This window comes from Dendrobates tinctorius, unplaced genomic scaffold (assembly GCF_039654945.1).
Source record: "Dendrobates tinctorius isolate UK_male_01 unplaced genomic scaffold, ASM3965494v1 ptg000028l, whole genome shotgun sequence".
Lineage (NCBI taxonomy): Eukaryota > Metazoa > Chordata > Amphibia > Anura > Dendrobatidae > Dendrobates > Dendrobates tinctorius.
The window spans coordinates 24,469,217-24,492,079 of NW_027361696.1; the positions used below are offsets into that span (position 1 = coordinate 24,469,217).

Below are 22,863 nucleotides of genomic sequence, written 5' to 3' on the forward strand. Positions count from 1 at the left end.
TGCAACGAATAGCGAGTTTCCGAGTTGGACTCATTAGAGTCTAGCGATTCCGAGTATTTCAGGATTCGCCCATCCCTAAGTGCCATACATTATACTGCCATACAGTGACCACACTGTTATCATACAATGCCTGCATATTAAAGCTTATGGCTATAATAATAAAATAGCTGACACGGTAAACGCTCAATGTCGAGCCCAGATATTGGCAAATAAGTAACAACCAAAATTCCAAAAAGTGTCTTTTATTCTTACAGGATTGCAGATTAATAGTAAAGCTTGAGATAATATTTGGTCTGCGGAATCTGAAATTGGCACAAATGTTATTTTTACTATATTTTTATATACAGATGTGTAATATTATATTTATATATTAATCCAAATCTTAGGACTTCTTCTTATATACAATATAAAACAATTTGGCTTATAATAAACAGAACTGTAATATGATTATAACGCAGTGCGGAGGAGGGGGGTCTGTCGAAGCATCTGTGGGAGACTAGTAAAGCTTAGTGTTTGGTCAGGGGTGGCGAAAAACACGTCGGGGTGAGGATCTCGGAGCGTGCAGAGCATTTGGCAGATATAATGGGTATTCGCAACACTGTGATAGTAATGAATCTGATGTCTTGGTGGGCTCAGAAGCTCACATGATGAAAATGGCACTCTTGGTCTTCTCTCTCCGCTCTTCTTGAGCAAGACCAGCATATGTCACTGAATGCACATTTATACTGGAGTGCAAGGGCGAAATTTGGGGGAAATTGTGACTCTGTGAGAAGAAAAAAAAAGAAAAAGTTACATTTGAAGATGTGTTATATTTTAATTCTAAGGGATGGGAGCAATTTCATGGAAAAGCTTCACAAAATCTGGATTTAAAGTTGAATATGGGCAGAACTCAGGCATTATAGAGGACATATACGGTGGTACTGAGCAGTGTACCTGTGACTACAGCATTGAGGTGAGACAAAACACTTACTGATAAGCAGCAATGTAGAGAACTAGAGTAGTCTTAGCTCTACTTACCTTACTCTAAACTACAATCTTCTGCTGGATAAACCTAAATGAAAAGATTGCAAAAAAAAAATTTGAGACTGTCAAATTACCACTTTAAAGGTTACAGCAAAACTTTTTCATAAAGTAGAACCCTTCTAAGAATGCCAAGGCCATTTAAAGGCACAAGCGGGATTACTAAATTCGGGCGCGTAAACTGCAATGTAACTTCTTCTAGGAAATGTAATATTTTATGAATAAGAATGTTGATGAAAAAAATACTGTACATAATATTGTAAATAAAAATAGATAGATTATTTGGGAGAAGTTAGAAGCTAACACTGAAAGTCATCCACATAACAGCCCACAAAGCTTGTAACTAACTCCAATGAAGGTCAGGCCATCACTATCGACAATTGTACAAGCATATGTGTAAGGGGTGCACCAGGACTGACGTTGTACTCCACCCCTATTTATTATTGTGTAATGTACATAATTGTATATAGTGTTTTGTACTATATTATGCTATAGATTAGGGTAAGTACAGTTCCCCGAATTGGACACTAGATGGAGCACATTAGTGTACATAGTTAACTTAGGACGAGTCAACTGTAGGTAAGTCAGGAGCATTTCCTGATTAGAGTTAGTAGGGCCAGGGAGCCAAAGAGTCCTGTAGGATTCTAAAGCCTGGGACAGCACAATGACCCCGCAACGTTATGAAGCTAGGAGCCCAGTCATCCAGGGCCTATAATGTCCAGAAGCTATAGGAGAAGGCTTCAACAGAATAGAAACGCAGGTCACTCCAAGATGTGGCAGCTTTCTACGTGGGCAGATGCCCTTATGTCTGGGGCGAAATGAACAGGGGAACTCCTAGGTAGTTAAGCCATAAAGGGAGGATGCTGTGGTACCGAGCGAGACGGTATGACCCAGGAGCATACCCAGAGACGTGAGGAGGAGCACAGGGAGAGTGAAGGATGTGTACTGTGTGGAATCCCATGTCAGTGCTGTAACAGATCTGGACATGCTGCGTATGGAATCAAGTAAAGTTGTTCATTTAAAGTTGGAACTGGACTGTCTCTTTATGTTCTAAAATGAAGGAAGAAGTTTCTCTGCGACTCAGGAAGGACTCTGAGAGCCAGGCAAGTGGGACAGTGGGACTGTGTGTATGTGGTGCAGGTGGCCAGGGCATGCTGAAGGAGACCTCTTTGAGGGCCATGACTACAGCCCTGGGTGCCTCCCACACTTGTACCATGCAGTATGACTAATCATGATTTGGGGTTATACGTACGTCTGATGGATGCTCGGAAAGATCCTTCCTCTTCTATAGGTTCTCCAGTTCTGTGTATAGAAAATGTTACTTTTGTAAATACCTTATTTATTCCTTTCCATCGGAAACATTGAATAAAATAGCAAACAATCTACTTTTTTATATTATAGTGTATCTTTGGGGTGCAGAGTTCTGGAAAGATGGTGAAGGACACTAAAAGACTAATTCAAAGACAAAAAAATTCAAAAAAGTTGTAGTTCCTTTATTCAAGAGATAAATCTTCCATTGTCCCCGCTAGATAACAGCTGAAGCCTCTTCTGACCATGGCCATATTAGAAGCTAGTAGCATTAGCATTTGGCACTGTGGAGTTGGCTAATCAACGGTTTTGGCAGTCAGAGCTTCTTACATGCTGACAAACCATACACATTTACAATAAGTGTGTTATATAAACATGTTTTCATTATAATTTATCTGTTTCAGTTATTTTACCTTTGGTGCTGATTGAATTTACAACGACATTTTCTGCCTAAGAGAAAATATTAAAACAAACCATTAATTATAAATATGATTTGCTGTAATCACATTTTCTTTAATTTCCTTAAAAATAAAAAGTGTCAGTTATTTAATCTTAGTCTTAGTAATCATCGATACAATGGACACTGCCCTGTAATTATGAGATTACTATTCTGTCTTGGTTCTCTAATGAGAAGATGACTGCTGACCCTGTCCTCTAATAATAATGTCATCAGAGCCCTGCTGTCTAAATAAAATGAGATAACTCTGCTGTCCCTTCTCACTAATGATAATTAGATGAGTCTGCTGACCACGCTTTCTAAGGGCCCCTTTACATTTAGCGATGCACCAGCGATCCAAACTATGATATGACGCGGTCAGGATCGCTGGTGCATCGCTAAATGGTCGCTAGTGAGCTGCCAAACAGGCAGATCTCACCAGCGATGCAGCAGCGGTCGGCGGTCGCTCTTACCTGTCAGACTCGGCGAGGGTGTCGCCGGCGCCAGCAGGAAGCCGACGACAAGAAATGGACCAGACCGATCTCGCGCGATCACCGATATCCAGCGGGGAGCCGGGCGGAGGTGAGTATCACATGTAGTGATATCGCTGCTGCAAGAGGCGCATCCAGGGGGGACAGCCGGGGCAGTTGCCCTGGGCGCAGCCAGCAGAAGGGGGCGCAGTCGGGCTGCCTAATGCAGCGGTCCGCAGTGTCTCCCCCCCGGCGGCTGCGTTCTGCCGCTCCTCGTCCTTTGAGTCGGCTGTTCTCTGACAGCAGAGAAGGAGGCGGCACCGGCTCCCAGGCAGTAATTGTACTGGCGTCTACACAGGCGCCAGTACAATTGATGCTCTGACCGCCGGGTGAGAGCGACATCAGCAGCCTGATCAGGTCATGTGATCACGCTGCTGATGTCACTCCCCGGCGCCCAGAGCAAACGCTGGTGGAGGTAGTAAGTGTGCTTCACTGTGGAGCTGAAGAACCACCGAAGATGGGAGATGGAGGGGGAGTTAATGAGTGGAGATGGGGGTTAATGTGTGGAGATGGGGGTTAATGAGTGGGGAAGGGGGTTAATGTGTGGGGGGGTTAATGAGTGGGGATGGGGGTTAATGTGTGGGGGGATTTGGAGTGGGGGGTACATAATGAGTGGGGGCTACATAATGTGTGGGGGATTTTGTTGTAGGGACGGGGGTTATTGAGTGGGGATGGGGGACACTTAATGTAGGGGGATTTGGAGTGGGGATGGGGGATTTAATGTGTGTGCTGGGATTTGGAGTGGGGATGAGGGGTACTTAATGTGTGTGGGGGATTGGGGATGGGGGGATTTGGAGTGGGGATGGGATTTAATGTGTGTGGGGAGATTTGAGGACACAAAATGAAGAGTAAGTATGATGGCATGTATGAGGAATACTGTAGAGAATGGGGTGCTCACTGCCAATTTAGGTGCTCAGAGTTGAAAGACATATTGTACAGTAGAAAAACATCGGCACACAAAATTTATTAAATATAATGCTCAACTTTATAAGACTAGAGCAATTCTGATAAAGTTATTTCAATACATATATGCTGATAGAAAGAAAGTACCTCAGATTACCACCACAGAGATAAACAGTATTGTTTATCTCTGTGGTGGTAATCTGAGGTACTTTCTTTCTATCAGCATGTATGTATTGAAATAACTTTATCAGAATTGCTTTAGTCTTATAAAGTTGAGCATTATCTAATATATGAAGTAGGGATGGGCGAATCTACTCGTTAGGACTCGTTACTCTGCGAGTAGTAGGGGACTCGCAGGAGTCGGTACTCTGCGAGTTTCCAAGCGATTACTCGCACAGTAACGAGTTCAATGCAAATAAGGCTAAGTGCACACGTACCGGAACTCTCGCGGAAATTACCGCGAGAATTCCGGAATTCCATTCCGCGGGAAAATCGCATTTTAAATTCCCGCGGAAAAACTAGCATTTTGCAAGCGTAATTAGCTTGCAAAATGCTAGCGTTTTCCAAGCGATCTGTAGCATCGCTTGGAGAACTGATTGACAGGTTGGTCACACTCGTCAAACATAGTGTTTGACAAGTGTGACCAACTTTTTACTACTGAGGCCGCCTATGCGGCATCAGTAGTTAAAGATAAAATGTAAAAAAAAATAAAAAATGGTGTTATTCTTACCCTCCGACGTCCCGCGCAGCCTTCCCGCCTCTCCACGCATCCGTTCCCAGTAATCCTTTGCGAAAATGCCTGCGATGACGTCCGTTCTCGCGGGATCGTGATGTCTCGCGGTCATTCGCGATGACGTCGCGCGAATGACCGCGAGACTTCGCGATCCCGCAAGAACGGACGCCATCGCGGGCATTTTCGCAAAGGACTACTGGGAACGGATGCGTGGAGAGGCGGGAAGGCTGCGCGGGACGTCGGAGGGTGAGAATAACAATATTTATTTTTAAATTCTATTTTTTACAGGGATATGGTACCCAAAGCCCGGAGGACAGTCTCCTCTCCTCTGGACCGTGGGTACCATCCGCAATTGTTCTGCTTACTTTCCGCATGGTGTGCACAGCCACATGCGGGAAGTAAGCGGAACAAAAAAAATGGCAGCACAGGAATCGCTGCAATACTCGCATCCCCATTCATTAACATTGGATTCGCTAGACTCGCAACGAATAGCGAGTTTCCGAGTCGGACTCGTTAGAGTCTAGCGATTCCGAGTATTTCAGGATTCGCCCATCCCTAATATGAAGCTCAAAGTGTGTATGTATATATGTGTGTGTATGTGTGTATGTATGAGTATGTCCGGGATAGGCATCCGCACCGTCGCAGCTACAGCCACAAAATTTGGCACAGTCACACGTCTGGACCCCGAGAGCGTCCTAAGCTATGTTGTGAGGTGAAGTTTTAACCCTGTGTGTTCCAATTTACCAAACAATTTTGCCCCTATCTACATACTGGGGGAAAAGTGTGTGAGTGTCAAGCCCCGCCCCTCATTATGATGTCATAATGCCCCTATTTGCATAATGGGGAAACAGTGTGTGCATATCAAGCCCCGCCCCTCATTATGATGTCATAATGGTTGCCATGGCGACGCTGATGTCATCATAGATTGCAAGCCCCGCCGCTCATTATGACGTCATAATGGTTAACTATGGGATGGAGGATGTGTGATGGGTATATGGGCACTGGACTATGGGATGGCGGATATGTATGATGGGTATATGGGCACGGGACTATGGGATGGAGGATGTGTGATGGGTATATGGGCACTGGACTATGGGATGGAGGATATGTATGATGGGTAAATGGGCATGGGACTATGAGATGAAGGATGTGTGATGGGTATAGGCACGGGACTATGGGATGGCGGATATGTATGATGGGTATATGGGCACAGGACTATGGGATGGAGGATATGCTTGATGGGTATATGGGCACGGGACTATGGGATGGAGGATATGTATGATGGCTATAAGGGCACTCGACTATGGGATGGAGGATATGTATGATGGGTATATGGGCATGGGACTATAGGATGGAGGATATGTTTGATGGGTATATGGGCATGGGACTATGGGATGGAGGATATGTTTGATGGGTATATGGGCACTGACCTATGGGATGGAGGATGTGTGATGGGTATATGGGCACGGGACTATGGGATGGCAGATATGTATATGGGCACGGGACTATGGGATGGAGGATATGTATGATGGGTATATGGGCACGGGACTATGGGATGGAGGATATGTATGATGGGAATATGGGCATGGGACCATTAGATGAAGGATGTGTGATGGGTACATAGGCACTTGACTATGGAATGGCGAATATGTATGATGGGTATATGGGCATGGGACTATGGGATGGAGGATATGTATGATGGGTATATGGGCATGGGACTATGGGATGGAGGATATGTATAATGGGTATATGGGCACGGGACTATGGGATGGCGGATATGTATATGGGCATGGGACTATGGGATGGAGGTTGTGTGATGGGTATATGGGCACTGGACTATGGGATGGAGGATATGTATGACGGGTATATGGGCACGGGACTATGGGATGGTGGATATGTATGATGGGTATATGGGCATGGGACTATGGGATGGAGGATATGTATGATGGGTATATGGGCACGGGCCTATGGGATGGAGGACATGTATATGGGCACGGGACTATGGGATGGCGGATATGTATGATGGGTATATGGGCACGGGACTATGAGATGAAGGATGTGTGATGGGTATATGGGCACTCGACTATGGGATGGCGAATATGCATGATGGGTATATGGGCATGGGACTATGGGATGGAGGATATGTATAATGGGTATATGGGCACGGGCCTATGGGATGGCGGATATGTATATGGGCATAGGACTATGGGATGGAGGATGTGTGATGGGTATATGGGCACTGGACTTTGGGATGGAGGATATGTATGATGGGTATATGGGCACGGGACTATGGGATGGCGGATATGTATGATGGGTATATGGGCACGGGCCTATGGGATGGAGGATGTGTGTTGGGTATATGGGCACGGGACTATGGGATGGCGGATATGTATATGGGCACGGGACTATGGGATGGAGGTTGTGTGATGGGTATATGGGCACTGGACTATGGGATGGAGGATATGTATGACGGGTATATGGGCACGGGACTATGGGATGGCGGATATGTATGATGGGTATATGGGCACGGGATATGTATGATGGGTATATGGGCATGGGACTATGAGATGAAGGATGTGTGATGGGTATATGGGCATGGGACGGCGGATATGTATGATGGATATATGGGCACGGGACTATGGGATGGAGAATATGTGTGATGGGTATATGGGCACGGGACTATGGGATGGAGGATGTGTGATGAGTATATGGGCATGGGACTATGGGATGGAGAATATGTATGATGGGTATATGGGCACAGGATTATGGGATGGAGGATATGTATGATGGGTATATGGGCATGGGACTATGAGATGAAGGATGTGTGATGGGTATATGGGCATGGGACGGCGGATATGTATGATGGGTATATGGGCACGGGACTATGGGATGGAGAATATGTGTGATGGGTATATGGGCACGGGACTATGGGATGGAGGATGTGTGATGGGTATATGGGCATGGGACTATGGGATGGAGAATATGTATGATGGGTATATGGGCACGGGATTATGGGATGGAGGATATGTATGATGGGTATATGGGCATGGGACTATGAGATGAAGGATGTGTGATGGGTATATGGGCATGGGACAGCGGATATGTATGATGGGTATATGGGCATGGGACTATGGGATGGAGAATATGTGTGATGGGTATATGGGCATGGGACTATGGGATGGAGAATATGTATGATGGGTATATGGGCACGGGACTATGGGATGGAGGATGTGTGATGGGTATATGGGCACTGGACTATGGGATGGAGGATATGTATGATGGGTATATGGGCATGGGACTATGAGATGAAGGATGTGTGATGGGTATAGGCACGGGACTATGGGATGGCGGATATGTATGATGGGTATATGGGCACAGGACTATGGGATGGAGGATATGCTTGATGGGTATATGGGCACGGGACTATGGGATGGAGGATGTGTGATGGGTATATGGGCACTGGACTATGGGATGGAGGATATGTATGATGGGTATATGGGCATGGGACTATGAGATGAAGGATGTGTGATGGGTATAGGCACGGGACTATGGGATGGCGGATATGTATGATGGGTATATGGGCACAGGACTATGGGATGGAGGATATGCTTGATGGGTATATGGGCACGGGACTATGGGATGGAGGATATGTATGATGGGTATAAGGGCACTCGACTATGGGATGGAGGATATGTATGATGGGTATATGGGCATGGGACTATAGGATGGAGGATATGTTTGATGGGTATATGGGCATGGGACTATGGGATGGAGGATATGTTTGATGGGTATATGGGCACTGACCTATGGGATGGAGGATGTGTGATGGGTATATGGGCACGGGACTATGGGATGGCAGATATGTATATGGGCACGGGACTATGGGATGGAGGATATGTATGATGGGTATATGGGCACGGGACTATGGGATGGAGGATATGTATGATGGGAATATGGGCATGGGACCATGAGATGAAGGATGTGTGATGGGTACATAGGCACTTGACTATGGAATGGCGAATATGTATGATGGGTATATGGGCATGGGACTATGGGATGGAGGATATGTATGATGGGTATATGGGCATGGGACTATGGGATGGAGGATATGTATAATGGGTATATGGGCACGGGACTATGGGATGGCGGATATGTATATGGGCATGGGACTATGGGATGGAGGTTGTGTGATGGGTATATGGGCACTGGACTATGGGATGGAGGATATGTATGACGGGTATATGGGCACGGGACTATGGGATGGTGGATATGTATGATGGGTATATGGGCATGGGACTATGGGATGGAGGATATGTATGATGGGTATATGGGCACGGGCCTATGGGATGGAGGACATGTATATGGGCACGGGACTATGGGATGGCGGATATGTATGATGGGTATATGGGCACGGGACTATGAGATGAAGGATGTGTGATGGGTATATGGGCACTCGACTATGGGATGGCGAATATGCATGATGGGTATATGGGCATGGGACTATGGGATGGAGGATATGTATAATGGGTATATGGGCACGGGCCTATGGGATGGCGGATATGTATATGGGCATAGGACTATGGGATGGAGGATATGTATGATGGGTATATGGGCACGGGACTATGGGATGGCGGATATGTATGATGGGTATATGGGCACGGGCCTATGGGATGGAGGATGTGTGTTGGGTATATGGGCACGGGACTATGGGATGGAGGTTGTGTGATGGGTATATGGGCACTGGACTATGGGATGGAGGATATGTATGACGGGTATATGGGCACGGGACTATGGGATGGCGGATATGTATGATGGGTATATGGGCACGGGATATGTATGATGGGTATATGGGCATGGGACTATGAGATGAAGGATGTGTGATGGGTATATGGGCATGGGACGGCGGATATGTATGATGGATATATGGGCACGGGACTATGGGATGGAGAATATGTGTGATGGGTATATGGGCACGGGACTATGGGATGGAGGATGTGTGATGAGTATATGGGCATGGGACTATGGGATGGAGAATATGTATGATGGGTATATGGGCACAGGATTATGGGATGGAGGATATGTATGATGGGTATATGGGCATGGGACTATGAGATGAAGGATGTGTGATGGGTATATGGGCATGGGACGGCGGATATGTATGATGGGTATATGGGCACGGGACTATGGGATGGAGAATATGTGTGATGGGTATATGGGCACGGGACTATGGGATGGAGGATGTGTGATGGGTATATGGGCATGGGACTATGGGATGGAGAATATGTGTGATGGGTATATGGGCATGGGACTATGGGATGGAGAATATGTATGATGGGTATATGGGCACGGGACTATGGGATGAAGGATGTGTGATGGGTATATGGGCACTCGACTATGGGATGGCGAATACGTATGATGGGTATATGGGCATGGAACTATGGGATGGAGGATATGTATGATGGGTATATGGGCATGGGACTATGGGATGGAGGATATGCTTGATGGGTATATGGGCACAGGCCTATGGGATCGTGGATATGTATGATGGGTTTATGGGCACGGGACAATTATAATTTGCTATAACTAACCACAGTTAGTTACTATGCCCAGGCAGTGCAGGGCTCTTCAGCTAGTATTTCATAAATTTTGTGTGCCGAGGCATGTATGAGGAAATAGTTTGCGGGATGCGTGCAGACAGTAAGGGGTGCGAACGGGTAAATGTATGTGGACACAGTATGAGTAGCAATGGGAAAAATGTATGTGGACACAGTATGGGGAGAGAGGGTGATGGGATGTGTGCAGACACAGTATGGGGAGTCGGGGGTATGTGTGAGCAGGCAGTATAGAGAGTGAGGGGGTAATAATATGAGGAGACAGTATGGTGAACAAGTGGGATGTTAGAGGAGACAGTATGAGGAGGGAGGGGAATAGTGTGAGACGACAGAATTTTGCAGATATTTTTATTTAGGAGCATTATAATGACACTTCTATCTTTAAGGCATCGTGTGGAGAATTGGTGCAGAAGACCGGAGAAGATGGAAGTCTGCAGAGACGGCTGTGGATGAGAAAACTCATCATGGGGTCTGGACAAGAAGAAGTAAAGAAGGAGAACGACTCCAGAGACGACGTCATCTATAAGGTACCTGGATGTAAATATTATTTGTGATACTGACTTATTCTCATGTTTTTATTTATGTTAGGAGCATTAAAGGGGGTGTCCAGGTTTGTGCTGAGTCTGCAGTCATTCTATGTGACTGCAGACTTGTGAATTCTCACAGTGCTCACTGAACGCTGTTAGGATTCTCTCGTGCCGGTAATTTACATACAGGCGGTCACATGCTGACTAGACATGTGTGGCCTCACTCAATGAAAATGAGCACAGTGAGGCCGGGCACGTCTAGTCGGAATGTGGTCAGAAGTATATAAATCACATGCTTGTGCTGACATGACTGTACATCGGCAAGGGAGAATCCTAAAAGTGTGCAGTGCATTCGTTGTGAGAATTCAGTCATCGCATGGACACTTCACTCATATGCGATTTTCACAGTTATGGTCTTGTGACAACAAGCTTCTCATCCTGCTTTGTTTTTTACTGAACATTGAGAGCATTAGGGAGAGCAGCTCGTGGGTACTTGCAAGGGGCATATGTACTTGGGGGGGGCGCCGAAACAAATTCTTGCCCTGTGTGCCAGAAAGCCTAGATACACCTCTGGCTGCTGCGTCACAAAATCGGTGATGCTTTAGCGATATTGCTAGCGATATCACTATGTGTAAAACCCCCTTAAGATGACTCTTCTTTCTGTGCTCTCTGAGATGACTGCTGTTCCTGCACTCTACTGGCCCTGTCCTCCACTCAAGGAATCTACTGTCCTTACTATCTAAATAAAATGATATGACTCTACTGCCCTGCTCTCTGACATGGGTCTCTGAGATGACTCCGTTGACCCTGTTCTCTGCTGTCCACTTAGCATGTCCAATGAATTATACAATGCAGGCAATGTATGGCCAAAGTCATGGTTTCCTGCAGTGCGGGTATGCCAGGATAGGGCTGGGTGAGTGACTAGATGTACAAGGCAGTCTGATAGTGTATAGATATATACTGTTAATATAAAGAGGCTTCGTTTTTAGACGTTATGCTATTTAATACTGGATCGGTGCATATTTTGGCCATTCTCGCAGCTATATTTAATATATTTTATGCTAGTCAAGAATATGTCACTGCTTATCCACAGCTGACAGACATTGAGATGTTTACATGGCCTCTGTCCCTGGGGATCAGTCAAAACATCACTCACTCAAAATGATGAGTATTCCCAGGATGAAGAGAACTCCGGCAAAGACGAGTCCACCAATCCGCAGGGAGCGATAATCTATGGAGAGAAGAATGTGTGATACAGTCAGGACAGAAATAGCAAGATATTAGATACAGTATCAGCAGCAGAGGCTCAGTGGAAGTGGACAATGTACAGAATGTAAAGTGTCTAAATACAATACATATGGTCATGTTCACAACAAGTTTAGTATGTACACCGGGGAGAATCCTAATGTATATGCTAAATGTGTCCATAGGGCAGCACAGATCAGATGGAGTCCAAATGGGTGTCCTTTATGGGCCTTGTATATCCAATTTACATAAGCAACATGGCAATAAAAGATGAGTAAAGAAGAAGAATATGCTAATCCAATTTACGAAGACAAACCTAACACATAGTATACAAATTTCAACATAGTACACTATGACATGGCAGAGTGACATAGGAATAGTATTATAGTAGTTATATTCTTGTATATAGGAGCAGTATTATAGTAGTAATATTCTTGTACATAGGGAGCAGTATTATAGTAGTTATATTCTTGTACATAGGGGGCAGTATTATAGTAGTTATATTCCTGTACATAGGAGCAGTATTATAGTAGTTATATTCTTGTACATAGGGAGCAGTATTATAGTAGTTATATTCTTGTACATAGGGGGCAGTATTATAGTAGTTATATTCCTGTACATAGGAGCAGTATTATAGTAGTTATATTCTTGTACATAAGAGCAGTATTATAGTAGTTATATTCTTGTACATAGGGGCAGTATTATAGTAGTTATATTCTTGTACATAGGGGCAGTATTATAGTAGTTATATTCTTGTACATAGGGGGCAGTATTATAGTAGTTATATTCTTGTACATAGGGGGCAGTATATAGTAGTTATATTCTTGTACATAGGGGCGGTATTACAGTAGTTATATTCTTGTACATAGGGAGCAGTAATATAGTAGTTATATTATTGTACATAGGGGCAGTATTATAGTAGTTATATTCTTATACATAGGGGCAGTATTATAGTAGCTATATTCTTGTACATAGGGAGCAGCATTATAGTAGTTATATTCTTGTACATATTGAGCAGTATCATAGTAGATATATTCTTGTACATAGGGGTTGTATTATAGTAGTTATGTTCTTGTGCATAGGGGCTGTATTATAGTAGGTATATTCTTGTACATAGGGGCCAGTATTATAGCAGTCATATTCTTGTATATAGGAGCAGTATTATAGTAGTTATATTTTTGTACATAGGGGCAGTATTATAGATGTTATATTCTTCTACATAGGGAGAAATAAAATAAAATGACTCAAGGAAAGTGCAATATAAAATCTCCTAATAATCAAAATTATGCACCATGGAAAAATTAAAAAGACAACTCGGGCAAATAAGAATACTGCCCCCATGTACAAGAATAAAACTACTATAATACTGCTCCTATGTACAAGAAAATAACTACTATAATACTGTCACTTATATACTAGAATATAACTACTATAATACTGCTCCTATGTACAAGAATATAACTACTATAATACTGCACCTATGTAGAAGAATATTACTACAATACTCCTCCTATGTACAAGAATATAAAAACTAATACTGCCCCCTGTGTTCAAGAATATAACTACTATAATGATGCTCCTATGTACAAGAATATAGCTACTATAATACTGCTCCCATGTACAAGAATATAACTACTATAATACTGCTCCTATGTACAAGAATATAACTACTATAATACTGCCCCTATGTACAAGAATATAACTACTTTAATACTGCTCCTATGTAGAAGAATATAACTACTCTAATACTTCTCCTATGTACAAGAATATAACTACTATAATACTGCTCCTATGTAGAAGAATATAACTACTCTAATACTTCTCCTATGTACAAGAATATAACTACTATAATACTGCTCCTATGTACAATAATATAAGTACTATAATACTGCTCCTATGTACAATAATATAAATACTAGAATACTGCTCCTATGTGCAAGAATATAAATACTATAATACTGCTCCTATATACAAGAATATGACTGCTATAATACTGGCCCCTATGTACAAGAATATAACTACTATAATACTGCCCCCTATGTACAAAAATATAACTACTATAATACTGCTCCTATGTACAAGAATATGACTGCTATAATACTGGCCACTATGTACAAGAACATAACTACTATAATACAGCCCCTATGTAAACGAATATAACTACTATAATACTGCCCCTTTGTACAAGAATATAACTACCATAATACTGCTCCTATGTACAAGAATATAATTACTATAATACAGCCCCTATGTACAAGAATATAACTACTATAATAGTGCTCCCTATGTACAAGAATATAACTACTATAATACTTCTCGCTATGTAGAAGAATATAACGTCTATAATACTGCCCCTATGTACAAAAATATAACTACTATAATACTGCTCCTATATACAAGAATATTACAACTACAATGCTGGCCCCTATGTACAAGAATATAACTACTATAATACTGCTCCCTATGTACAAGAATATAACTACTATAATACTTCTCCCTATGTAAAATAAAACAAGCGAAGAAACCGAGAACAAAGTCCAATAATAAAGATTTTATTTTATTAGATATCCAACAATATTATATATATATATATATATATATATATATATATATATGTGTATTTAAAATTAATGGTAAGGGGAGGCCAATGCCAAAATGAAGGCACAGCCTGGGGACAGCAATAATCACTAAATTAAAAGCACCCACAATAGTGGAGCAGTAATATTCTTCTACATAGGTGCAGTATTATAGTAGTTATATTCTTGTACATAGGAGCAGTATTATAGTAGTTATATTCTAGTATATAAGTGACAGTATTATAGTAGTTATTTTCTTGTACATAGGAGCAGTATTATAGTAGTTATATTCTTGTACATAGGAGCAGTATTATAGTAGTTATATTCTAGTATATAAGTGACAGTATTATAGTAGTTATTTTCTTGTACATGGGGGCAGTATTATAGTAGTTATATTCTTGTACATAGGAGCAGTTTTATAGTAGTTATATTCTTGTACATAGATGGCAGTATTACAGTAATTATATTCTTGTACATAGGGGCAATTTTTATTATAAAACCAAACAAATACAATTATAACAAAACAAAAATCATCCAGCATTACAAAACACAAATCACTTAGGTAATATATACACAAGCACTAAATAATCAAATCATATTCATAAATAAAGTGTCCACACCTGGGGATGGAAAAAGAAAGTTATAGAGAAAAGAAAAAAAAAAAAAAAGCACATTTCCTAACTGAATTTTACGTTTCTCCATAACGTTATGTTTCTCGGACTCCTTCCAACTTCCAGTGATTTTATCCACCGGAGTTCTGACATAACCTGATTGGCTGCAGCGGTGTGATCGAACGGCTCATTGTGCAGTGACACCCGGGTTCTCATGTGCCAGTGACAATATTTGATGCCTCTGATCATAATGTACATCGTCTCTCTGTTGATGTCACTAACAGTGGAGGGGACACCATAGTTTATGTCAGGGTACTTTAGGGTCCGCAGTCTGGGGATTTTTAGATTATCTGACATTTCATCCCAGATCTTCCTCCCTCCCCAGCAATCACATATAAAGTGCTCCATAGTCTCCTCCTGCTGACAACCAAGGGGACAATTCCGATCAGAGACACACAGATGTTTCAGGTTCCCTCTGACAAAGAGCCGACTATGCAGTGAAAGCCAAGTGACATCAAACAGTTTAGGAGGAAGTCGTTTCCCATTTAGGAACCTAAGGTTTTCCTGCAGGGTGGTGGTGACACAATCTCTCAGGGCCAGTGGAGAGTAGAAGAAAGTCCTGCATACACGAGCAAACAGGTCTCTTCTGGTACTGCTCTCAATGTAAGACTCCAGTCCCCACCTCCTAACACACTTCAGACCCTAGTCCAGATACTGGGGGAGGTGGTCACCTGTCCATCTCCTCCTCTTGAGACTGCCGCCTCGCACCCAAGATTCTGCAAAAGGCAATATCCAGTACCTGATACTATTTACCCACAGGGAGCTACTGTTTGAGTCCATGTTCCCAAAATTCACCTTTAGAAACAAGGAGTCAAAGAAAACCCTTGGATTCAACATATCCAGCCTACCCTCTCTCCACCGTAGGTACGATATTCCCCTCTTTATTAGGTTCAACCTATTCCCCCCACAAGAGCTGGAAGAACAGGCTGAAGAGCCTCGCTGAGAAAGATTCTGGCAAAGGGAAAATGACTGAGACATACAAGAAAACAGTGACCAGGTAAGTCATCAACATTGTGACCCTTTCTCTGTAGGTCAGCCTCCAGTTCTTCCATCGCTGAACCTTTGCATTTCCGGTTTCCAATTTCTCCTCCCAATTTAGCGTAGCATTATCATCCCTCCCAAATTTAACCCCTAGGATCCTAATATGGGTGGAGGCTTTGGAAAACTACGGCAGATCAAAGCTGGGCTCAGTATCTAATGTCCACAGACCCGGAGGCCTCTGAGTAACTTCTGGTGGATGCAGATAACATCTGCACCTCTTGAGGATTGGAGATCACCAACGTCACATCATCTGCATAGGCAACAACATTCAGAGGCGGGCAGTGGGGGACCGGCACCCCCTGAAAATCGCACTCCTGCAGTGACCTCAGAAATGGGTCTAGGGCAAAAACATACAGAAGCAGACTCAGTGGGCAGCCCTGACTCACCCCCGCCCCAACTCCAAAAGTGTCACCCTGCCAACCATTAATCAGAGGAAAGCTCGCCGCCTCTCTGTACAACGTCTTCAGCCAATCCACAAATTGTCCCGGAATACCGTACTTTGACAAAGTGGCCCACAGATAATCATGATCAACCCTGTCAAAGGCTTTAGCCTGGTCCAGACTAACAACATATCTCTCACACCGCAGAGCTTTACATCTGTCAAACATCTCCCGTATCGAAATGACTGCTCCAGAGATGTTCCGCCCTTTTACTGTGCCAAACTGAGAGCCTTCCAACAGTGCCGGGGACAAACAAACTAATCTAGAAAATAGGATCTTTGCCAGAATCTTCCTGTCCACATTCAAGAGGGCAATCGGCCTCCAATGCTTGATGTCGCTCGGCTCTTTACATTTAGACAGTAGAATTAATGAGGACACTCATGGATGGAGGCATCAGGTGATTTTCTAGACAATTTCTATACACATCCACGAGAATTGGAGCCAGGAGGTCTCTGAATTTCTTATAAAATTCTGCCGCTATACCATCTGGACCTGGTGCCTTCTTCAGATATAATTTATCAATAGCTTCCTTAACTTCCTCCACCGTTAATTCTGCTGTCAAAGGAGAGAAGTCCAGATCATTAGTATAAGGCACTGGAGTTGCCTGCAAGAATTGAGCCATCTTATCTTTATCCAAAACTTTCCTCTGAAAGAAGTCAGCATAGTAAGATCTCACCACCTCCAGGATACCCTCCCGTGAATCCTGCAATACACCCTGGGAGTCAATGAAACCTGTGACCATTTTTTTGGCCACCCTCTCCTTGCAATTCTCAAAGGGATCAGGGGCCCCTAAGGACCCATAATCCCATTCAAGAACCAGGGAGGTATACCTGCTATACTGATACTGCCTTATCTCAGATTTCAGCCGTTCGATCTTCACTTTGTCATCCCCGACCGCCGAATACAATGACTCCAATTCTTTGCGCAGCTTTAGGTACTGGCTGTACTTATTCCTCCCTTTATTAACTGACAGTCTCTTTAAGAGGGATCTGATATCCTCCTTGACGTCCTCCCACCAGTCGTCATGTTGTCATAGAAGTCAACCCTGTATAGATGAAGCCGGATAAGGGAGTGAACACGGCTCTGAACATAGGCATCATCCAGGAGACTGGAATTGAGCTTCCACAACCCTCTACCAATGTCCGGACGGTTAGAGGTCCCCAAAGAGAAGCACAAGGCGAGGTGATCAGAGTAAGGGACAAACTTCTCACCCAGGGCGCTCACAGCCTCAGTAGGACTGACAAAAGCAAAATCTATCCTACTGCTCCTGTTGGAACATGAATACATGAATTTTGGCTGTCGCCCACCCTGTGTGAAAACGTCAGTCAGTCCTGCCTGCATTATGACGTTATGTAGGACCTTACCGTCCCTGGTCACTGTCCTGCCTGAGGAGCTGTCACCTGATGTCAGTATGGCATTAAAGTCCCCCGCCATCACCACTGGAAGAGAAGTGAAGAGGTAAGGCTTGATGTCATTAAACAGCTGGATCCTGTCAGTCACCATCTGTGGCCAATAGATGTTAATAAGCCAGAGTCGCCTCCCATGGATAGTGACTTCTAGGACCAGACATCTTCCCATGGCCACCTCCGTCATCCTATGCACAGTCACATCATTGGTGTAAAACAGGACAGCGACCCCGGTGTAAGGCTCCACAGCCAGTGACCAGAAAGAAGGACCGGAACGCCATTCCCTCTCAGCCTCTCTCATAAACCCCAGAGATGTCAGTCATGTCTCCTGCAGGAAGATGACATCTGTGTCCAGATATTTTAGATGCTCATACACCGCGTGTCTAGTTCTCCTCAGCTTAATGCTATTCACATTACTCGAGGTCACTGTGAATGAGAACCCCGCCATCACAACACAATATAGAAGGAGCAGAATAGTAGCTATCATCATGAGTCAGAGATGTTCTGTCTACCACTGGTGTCCATGTCAGACTACCTGAGGGTCTACAGATAAGGGCTTCCGCTTTGGCGGGGGATGGTCCTCTATGTCCCTGTCACACTCAGCATCAAATTTCCTCAACTCTTCCTCATAATCATCATCATTAGACTCAGATAAAACTCCATACTTGTTGGACACGACCATCACTCCTGCTGAATTCTGAACCTTCATACAAGCACTCTGACCAGTGTCATATTCTTCCTCAGGTTTACGGAAGGATGTGTTCTTTTTCTTCCTTTTGTTTTGATTAATGCTCCAGTCATCAGACACAGACAGCGATGCAGAAGGGGGGGGCTATCTGAGGCTGCTGGACCTGATGGACGACCTACATGTTCCCCTTTGCACCCTGCTTCTCTGGTGCTACATGAGTGGACTCCTGGTGGGCATCTCTCCTGACATTAACTCCTCCTCCCCATGTGTCCCTGCCACCACATCCTCATCCTCCTGAGCCTCTGCCCCTGCCATCACAAACTCATCAGGGAAGACTCTGCAGATGTTGTGCCAGGCGTCTGAACAGTCCCTGTGAGGGTGGCCCATCTTACCACAGAGGTTGCACCTGACGTCCCGGCAGTCTGCAGCGACATGGTCGATTGCCCCACACAGACTGCACTTCACCACAGTACAGGCGTTACCCAGATGACCTTTCCCACCACATTTAAAGCACTTTCTGGGATAATAACACCTTCCCTTCCCCCTCCCAATGAAGTAGTTGGGTAAGTGGGCAGTGATGTTCTCATATTGCCGCAGTTTCACCAAGACCCGCCACCCCATTGTCCAGATACCATCCTCATCTCTGACCTTGGTGAGTCCAGAGACGAGGTCACAGTGTCTCCGGAGCCACACCTCGATGTCCTGTGGAGGAACGGCCTCATTCCAGAAGGTGATATTCACTGTGACAGTGTCTGGCCTGGAGATAGGAACTAGCACAAACTTATTCCAGCCCTCAGCATCTCTGAACTTGGAGTAATTGGCCCAGAGTCTATCCAGGTCAGACATGAGCTTGAAGCTGACCTCGTAGCCCTGCCTGTCCTGAAGATTAGACACTGCCAGTATCTCATTTGCCACAAACCCCATCTGGCCGCAGAGCAGCTCTCTCACCACATACCTGCGTTGTGGCAGATTCTCCTTGGCACCTATGTATTTAAACCACACCACATTAATACGTTTGAATGTCTGGCCGGTATACCTGGCGCTGGAAGTGAAAGATGGGGCGCCGTGGCTCCAGGCATTCCTGGGGGACACCTGCCGGGTCACACTGGGCTGACTGACTTGGAGAGGGCCTGCAGCAGGGGGGTCTGTCACACCTTGTGGACTGGATGGCAAAGGGGGGGAAATCACACATATCATTCACATTATTATGAGCAGCATCATTATCAGACAGTGCGATGTCCATTACAGAAAGTGAAACCCCTCCAACCCCCGACCCCATGGGCACAGCATCCCCAGCAACAGTCTGTGCCTCAGCCTCATCAGCACAAACAGTCTCACATATACTGTCCTGCTCCTGTGTGGGGCATTCTGGGGCCTGTGGTGCCTCTGTTGGAGTCTGAAGTGTATGCTCCTGTTCACACTCGGCTGCCTCAGCCTCATCAGCACAAATAGTCTCACATATACTGTCCTGCTCCTGTGTGGGGCACTCTGGGACCTGTGGTGCCTCTGCTGGAGTCTGCAGTGTGTGCTCCTGTTCACACTCGGCTGCCTCAGCCTCATCAGCACAAATAGTCTCACATATACTGTCCTGCTCCTGTGTGGGGCACTCTGGGACCTGTGGTGCCTCTGCTGGAGTCTGCAGTGTGTGCTCCTGTTCACACTCGGCTGCCTCAGCCTCATCAGCACAAACAGTCTCACATATACTGTCCTGCTTCTGTGTGGGGCATTCTGGGGCCTGTGGTGCCTCTGCTGCAGTCTGAAGTGTATGCTCCTGTTCACACTGAGCTGCCTGCTGCTGCAGTTGTTTTCCCTCCTGGAAGCAGAAGCGGGCAGCCTGTAACACTGGCCGTGACCGCTGCTGGGGGGGTCCCGTCCCAAACATCAGGAATCCTGGCCTCTACAGCACAGCCCTGCTTATAGGAGACGAACAGCTCCCGGTTCCTGTAGGTCTCTGCCAGGGGCCCCATGCTCTCCAGCACAGATTCAGTGTCCTGCACAACACTTGCCAGCTGTACACCCAGTGTGTTCAGTCTCAGGTCACATGCATCATTACTGGCAGGATTAGTAGTCTTTTGGTTATAAAGTCTACTTCCATTTGCAGCGCTTTTTTTTGCTGCTGTAACTCACCCAGTTTTCGGACAAGTCCCGGTATCTCATCCGCTAGCTGCAGCTCGGGTGCACGCGCCAGCTCCACAGGTTTAATCTTAACGACAGGTACAGGGGTTTTGAACACAGTCTTGTGCGGGTCCACCATAGATGGTTTTGTGGCCCCTTGGCTGGATGCAGGCTCCGCAGCAAGTTTATCGCTGCCACCCTATTGCGACCGTGTGCGTCCTGAGCATGCCATACTGCCATGTTGCTGTAGGTTCTCCTGCATTGTTTGTCTTTCTTAAGACGTTCGTCTCTGCCTGGGAGCAGGAGAGGTGATCTGCACAGCTGGGGCCGATCTCACCTGTGCACCTGGCAGGAGCTGCTTACTGACTGGGGAGCTACAAGACTTCACATTCAGCTGGTTTCCATCACTCACTGACACTTTTCCTTCTTGCTTCTTTGCTGGAACTGGAGAAGGTTTTCCTCCCAAAACTTTACTCACAGCTGTTTCCTCCTTCACCAAACTGCTGCAGCTTTGACTCGCTGCATTCACTGGTCTCACAGTGGCTTTGGGATTAACATTCCCATTGGTAGAAACCTGGGAGGCTTGTTCCAGTGTAGGCCGGGAAGCCTGGGCCTTGCCTGGGGAGCTTCCCCGCCCAGGGTGGCCCCTCCCCGGGCTTGCTCCAAACATGAGGAGATCCACACAACACAACCTCACAGCTAGGAGGCAGTGTTATAGTAGTTATATTCTTGTACATAGGGGCAGTATTATAGTAGTTATATTCTTGTACATATGAGCAGTATTATAGTAGTAATATTCTTGTACATAGGGGGCAGTATTATAGTAGTTATATTCTTGTACATATGAGCAGTATTATAGTACTTATATACTTGTACATAGGGGCAGTATTATAGTAGTTATATTCTTGTACATAGGGGCAGTATTATAATAGTTATATTCTTGTACATAGGGGCAGTATTATAGTAGTCATATTCTTGTACATAGGAGGCAGTATTATAGTAGTTATATTCTTGTACATAGGAGGCAGTATTATAGTAGTTATATTCTTGTACATAGGAGCAGTATTACAGTAGTTATATTCTGGTACATAGGAGCATCATTATAGTAGTTATATTCTTTAACACAGGGGGCAGTATTAGTTGTTATATTCTTGTACATAGGAGCAGTATTATAGTAGTAATATTCTTCTACATAGGAGCATTATTATAGTAGCTATATTCTAGTATATAAGTGACAGTATTATAGTAGTTATTTTCTTGTACATAGGCAGTTTTATAGTAGTTATATTCTTGTACATAGGGGCAGTATTAGGCTGTGTGCCCACGTAGCGATTTTTTAAGCGTTTTTGCCGCGATTTTCGGCGCAAAAACGCTGCGAAAATGTTTAAAAATTGTGTACAGAATGCCCCCCATGCATTCCTATGGCATTCCGCACATGCTGTGCTAATGCTGCGCTTTTTTCCGCGGCGGAATCGCATCGTGGAAAAAAATCGCAGCATGCTCATTCTTTTGTGCGGAATCGAAAAGAATTGCCGCGATTCCGCACCCATAGGAATGCATGAGAATCGCTTAATTCCCGCATGTGGCTATGCCCACCATGAGGGAAGTTAAG

The 22,863-nt window shown here is 44.7% G+C and overlaps 2 protein-coding genes across 4 annotated transcripts in view; one reads left to right on the forward strand and one right to left on the reverse strand.

Annotated features, from left to right (window-relative positions):
* Positions 1-226: 226 nt before the first annotated feature.
* LOC141085223 (phospholemman-like) overlaps positions 227-22,863 on the reverse strand; it is a 47,323-nt gene continuing 24,686 nt past the window's right edge. For 2 of the 3 annotated variants that reach the window (XM_073570484.1, XM_073570485.1), the window contains exons 4-8: positions 12,226-12,300; positions 2,742-2,778; positions 2,273-2,322; positions 1,018-1,051; positions 227-763 (exon numbers count right to left, since the gene is read on the reverse strand). In XM_073570484.1, coding sequence (XP_073426585.1) covers positions 1,029-1,051; positions 2,273-2,322; positions 2,742-2,778; positions 12,226-12,300 — 185 coding nt within the window. In that variant the 3' untranslated portion in view covers positions 227-763; positions 1,018-1,028. Of the gene's footprint in view, positions 764-1,017; positions 1,052-2,272; positions 2,323-2,741; positions 2,779-12,225; positions 12,301-21,263; positions 21,406-22,863 lie in introns of those variants that run through there. The other variant, XM_073570483.1, reaches the window with a different exon arrangement.
* Positions 21,282-22,863, forward strand: part of LOC141085222 (leucine-rich glioma-inactivated protein 1-like) — a 108,168-nt gene continuing 106,586 nt past the window's right edge. Inside the window, exon 1 of the mRNA XM_073570480.1 lies at positions 21,282-21,350. The gene's annotated coding sequence lies outside the window, so the exon portion shown is untranslated. The remainder of the gene's footprint in view (positions 21,351-22,863) is intronic.